The sequence below is a fragment of the Hippopotamus amphibius genome, chromosome 3, assembly GCF_030028045.1.
Source record: "Hippopotamus amphibius kiboko isolate mHipAmp2 chromosome 3, mHipAmp2.hap2, whole genome shotgun sequence".
Classification (NCBI taxonomy): Eukaryota; Metazoa; Chordata; class Mammalia; order Artiodactyla; family Hippopotamidae; genus Hippopotamus; species Hippopotamus amphibius.
The window spans coordinates 161481418-161486869 of record NC_080188.1 but is presented as its reverse complement, the minus strand read 5'-3'; the positions used below and the strand labels follow the sequence as shown (position 1 = coordinate 161486869).

The 5452-nt window shown below is 39.0% G+C and overlaps 1 protein-coding gene across 1 annotated transcript; it reads right to left on the bottom strand.

Annotated features, from left to right (window-relative positions):
* Positions 1-3623: 3623 nt before the first annotated feature.
* LOC130849566 (importin-11-like) lies at positions 3624-5452 on the bottom strand. The gene has a single exon (XM_057728545.1). It carries the CDS (start codon positions 5409-5411, stop codon positions 4779-4781), a length of 633 nt encoding a protein of 210 aa, XP_057584528.1. The 5' UTR covers positions 5412-5452; the 3' UTR covers positions 3624-4778.

The window sequence follows — 5452 nt, the reverse complement described above, 5'->3', positions numbered from 1 at the left end:
AGATGGATGACCTAAAATTTCACTTTACAGTGATCTTCTCTTTACTAATCTAAAATGTTTAAATATTTTATACTGTTTCTTTTTTTGTTTTAGAGTTATGAATGTTTTAATTTTCTTCTTAATTCTTCTTAAAAAAGTTTTAATTGAAGTATAGTTGATTTACAATATCATGTAAGTTTCAGGAGTATAGCACAGCAATTCAGATACACACACACACACATATATATACACACACATATATATATTCTTTTCCAGATTCTTTTTCCTTATGTGTGATTACATAATATTGAGTATACTTCCCTGTGTTATACAGTAGGTCCTTGTTGGTTATCTATTTGACACATAGTATACATAGTAGCATGTATATTGTTAATCCCAGCCTCCTAATTTCTCTCTCCTCCAACCCCCCTGGAGTTTTATATTGTTTCTGTAAATCAGTGGAATATGTTGACCAACCCCACTAATCAAGTTGAAGGTTAAAGTTTCTCAAAGTTAACACTTGCTTCTATTGCTTAATTGCACTAACTTACTCTATTAGAGCTATGATTTTGATAATTTAAGTAAGTACGTACTTGAGAAGGTAATAGAAGGTGCCTATAGAGCCTTCCGCTGTGTATCATTGCCCATCCCTGAAGTGGGCATTTCTTGCATCATCTTGTGGCCAAATCCTATTTGGTTACTATTACCTCTGTGTCATTGCTGCTTGGATAGCAGACTAATTTTCAAATTCTAAACTAGCTTGTGTTCCTTTCTGTAGTTTGAGTTAATTGCTATTCCATTCCTACTAACATCCTATTCCATATGGCATTTGGAACCCAGCCTGGCCTGGAACCCAGCCGTTTTTTGGCATCTGTCTTTATACCAGTGAAATATTCACCTTTTATTTGGTTGCCCTTTGCCTCCATGGAAAGCTCAGATTCATAAACCAAAACATTCTTTTTAATAAATTTATTTACTTATTTATTGGCTGCATTGGGTCTTTGTTGCTGTGCGCGGGCTTTCTCTAGTTGTGGCGAGCAGGGGCTACTCTTCATTGTGGTGCACGGGCTTCTCGTTGCAGTGGCTTCTCTTGTTGTGGAGTACAGGCTCTAGGCATGTGGGCTCCGGTAGTTGCAGCACGTGGGCTCAGTAGGTGTGGCTCAAGGGCTCTAGAGCACAGGCTCAGTAGTTGTGGTGCATGGGCTTCAGTAGTTGTGGCGCATGGGCTTAATTGCTCTGTGGCATGTGGGATCTTCCCGGACCAGGGCTCGAACCCATGTCCCCTGCATTGGCAGATGGATTCTTAACCACTGTGCCACCAGGGAAGTCCCCTAAGGATGGCTTTTGAAGGATGTTACTTAAGCTAACAGAGATCAGATTGGGAGGCCTTGTGATATTTGAAAAAAAGTGCTGGAATTGACACCAGAGGATTATGATTCTAAATGTATCACACAGTAGCTTTGAGAATTTATACAATTTTTTTGTTACTTGGGCTTCAGAAGTAATCCACAGAAAAGTCCTGTACTGAGGATACTGAACTGCTAACACTTTCTGTTCTTACATGCTATGCATGGTTCTCTATTACATTAAGTGACTGAATTGGGAAATGAGAAGTAATTAACACCATTTTTAACACCCAAGGTATAAATACCACTCAGGTTGTTCATGAACTGGGACGCTCACCAAAGAAGTCATCTATCATCTATCTATCTATCTATCTATCTATCTATCTATCTATCTATCATCTATTTATCTATCTATCTATCTATCATCTATCTATATACATGTTTATATGCATATTCTCTCTCTCTCTTTTTTTTTTTTGGAGATAGGCTTGTTTTGGAATTAGGCAAAGGTAAGGGGGATAGGAGGACCTATTAGGATTTTTTTGCTTGAAGCCCATGTTTAAACTTGTAATACTGATAATCCCTGAATTATCTAGTCTTTTTCCATTCTATCTTTTTGACTGACTTTGTAATTTTAGCAAAAACTTTGTCATAATTTAAAAAGGACAGTGAGGGAGTTCCTTGGTTGCTTAGTGGTTAGGATTCTGGGCTTTCACTACTGTGGTCTGAGTTCAATCCCTGGTGGGAGAACTGAGATCCCACAAGCCACATGGCGTGGCCAAAAATAAAAAAAATTAAAAATTAAAAAATTAAAAAGGACAGTGAGATTTGCTTATGCTTGAAAAGTTAAGCTCTAACAAGCATAGAGCAGTCTCTGGAAACCCTTTCTAAGTTACTCAGACCCTGTAAATGAAATGTCAGTTCACAATATGCTGCTTTGAAGTTCTCAATCAAAAGCATGAAAAGGGCAAGAAAGGGCAAATGAAGAATTAAACTCTGAAATATGAGTGTAGCTCAACCATGCAAAAACAAGACTCTTCTTTATGTTTAGTTTAGAAGAGGGATCTGAGAGAGGGGAAGAAAACACGCAACAACAAAAGTAAAGAGGAGGACTATGACGGACAAGCAGTGAGCAGGAGAGTGAGCTGAAAAGGGATAACGTGAACTCTTGGCTGTGTAATAATAAAAAAAGAAAAGAGCCGGTATTTGCCATATTTAAAGAATGATACTATCCCATCTGATTCTTACTAGAATAAAAAAAATATGAGAGGGACTTCCTGGTGGTCCAGTGGTAAAGAATCCACCTTCCAATGCAGGGGATTCGGGTTCCATCTCTGGTCAGGGAACTAAGATCCCACGTGCCACAACTACTGAGCTTGTGCACCTCAACTAGAGAGCCTGCGTGCTGCAAACTACAGAGACCACACACCCTGGAACCTTCATACTGCAAACAGAGAAGAGAGAACCAGCACACCACAACTATAGAGAAGCCCACGTGCCGCAGTGAAAGATCTCGCATGTCTCAGTGAAGATCCCGCGTGCTGCAACTAAGACCCGATGCAGACAAAAATAAATTAATTAAAATTAATTTTAAAAAATAGATGAGAGGTGGAATAACAAATGTTTCCTTTAGGGAGTTCGCTGGTGGCCTTGTGGTTAGGATTTCGCACTTTCAATGCGGAGGCCCAGGTTCCGTCCCTGGTTGGGGAATCATCCCACAGGCCACGCAGCACTGCCAAAATACAAAAATAAATACATACAAATAAGAAAGAAACCGGTTTAAATAAAAAGCTTAAAAAAAAGAAGGAATGTTTCTTATAGTACAGCAGGTCACCATATACATGGGGGGAAAAGCTTTTTTGCCTTTCAGCTGGGGAACAGCTCCTAGAGAATGCAAAAATTTGCTTTTTCAGACTAAGCAAGTTTATTCCTATTTTTCAAAAGGTTTAACATTAGAAAATCTTTAAGTATTTAATATATTTATAGGTTAGAGGAGAAAAGTATGCATCTCGAAAAAAGAAATCAACTCAGTGAAGAGGTACATGTTATCCAACATCCATTTCAAAAGGTAGACTGAAAAATAAAATACTTGACCTCTCCACTGCAATCAGTTGGACTTACTGCCTCCATTCCCTTGTTTATTTATTCATTATTTTTTCTTCCAGTTTTATTGAGATATCATTGACATACAGCACTGAATAAGTTTTTTGTTTTTTTTTGTTTTTTTTTTTTATCTTTGGAAAATTTAATTTGGACCATAATTTCTTTCTTTTGCTTAAAACATCAAATATTTCCATACATTCTGCGTTCCACAACTTACAAAGGGGCAAGGGGTTTCCTGCAGTTACATACTGTACCCAACTTTCTATAGAAAGATCAGACATTTTCCAACCTTGCTTTTGAATATTTTCTTAAAAATGCTTTAAAGGTTCCTTACAGTCAATGGCAAGTAAAACAAAGTAAGGCTCTGTTTTCTCCTTTTTCCCCATTTTTTGTACTGCGTGTTGGAGGAATATGGAAGGAAGACTTGTCACATCAGTGTTGGTACCCTGGGGATCGCTGCTGGGTCTTCCAAGTGTACCCATATCATCGAGGCCATGATGTACCCCTGTACTGAGGAAACTGAGATGGGACAGTGCTAAACAGCCTGTCACAGCCAAGTGACAGCACATTGGGTCTGTGGCTGCTGGTTTCCCTTGGTACTCCAGGGCTCCTGGCCTCCAGGAGTAACAAAGGAACTAGGACCAAATCACGAGCAGAGGTCTCCCACCTGGCACTGCAGTACCACAGGTTCACTTCTGTGGGCCTTACAACATGCATTTAAAGACTAAATGTAATTACCGAAAATAACACGAGAAAAAAATCCCTTTACTAATTCTCATATCAAATTACTAGAATGAAAATAAAAGCATTTGTCTGTTAAACACATTTTCTATGTCAGATGAAAGCAAGATAATCTCAGTTATGTATATCTGTCACTATTTATATACTTTTGCCTGATACACAACTTTCTTTAGTTACATCATCTGAACAGCTTTGTCATTTTTCAAACTTATAGTCTTATCAGCTTTAAAAAGGGATAAGGCAGCCAAATTTAACTAATTTTGGTTGCAGAAAAACATCTCAGACATTAACCTTCTTCTCAAGTGTTAGGAGCACATGATTAAAAGGTAGCAAACAGTGTCTTCTCTTAACAGAAAACTAAGCAGCTATTATTGTCAAATCTATCTCTAGTCAACACAGGGCCCCTTATAAATATAAAATTAAGTTCTTCTGAGGAATAGGTTTGTGATTTTAGTTAAGCAGGATTTACATTTATTCGCTGAATTTTGTAGTAAAAAAATGTGTGGTCTTCCTATCTTTCTTTTCATACACAAGGGATTTCTCCATCATCTCAGCAGGCTGTCACACACAGATGGCAGGCTGGCCTCCTCAGCCACATGTCATGTGCTCTCAGAAGCCCTGCAAAAACTCCTGTAGCTGGGTGACGATCTCGGTGTCCACCGTTTCCATGAGGGACTGGAAGCCTTGCTCTCCCAGCAGCTCCTGCTGGGCCTTGAGTTTCTCGTAGATGAACTGCTGCAGTGACACGGCATGCACGGGGTCCTTGAGGGCCAGCATCTTTTTCCTCTTATCCTGTTCTGTGGGTGGCTCCTCATCTTCTGTTACTTTTGGTTCTTCAAGATGAGATATTAACATACAATCTTTATAAGTTCCTGTTTCAGGATCTTCCGTCATGACATAATGTAGGCCCTCCACTGAGATGTTTATAATCCCACAGAATTTATCTTGGATAACACTATTATCAGATGGCAGAAGAGAAAGCAAAGCCAAAGCTGAAAGTTTTCTTCCTTCAGGCTGGGTAATATTGTCCATGCGATCAACCCACATTTCAATCATATTTCCCAAAAGCTGGTCCATCTCCTGATTAAATTTATGTGCCATCTCATTAAGAAGTGAAGAAAAGAAACTAGTGTTTTGTAGCAGGACTCGACCCATAACTCCGAGATACGTTGACATCACTACAGGATACCTCTCCCCTTCTATAATACCTCTGAAAACACAGGGTAGAATTGGTTGAAACATTTGTGGGCCTAAAACTGGATTCACCTTAAGGGCATTTTCCA

What these genes read in the sequence shown, in the direction of transcription:
- LOC130849566 (XM_057728545.1), bottom strand. Translation starts at nt 5,411, where the DNA reads ATGTTTCAACCAATTCTACCCTGTGTTTTCAGAGGTATTATAGAAGGG.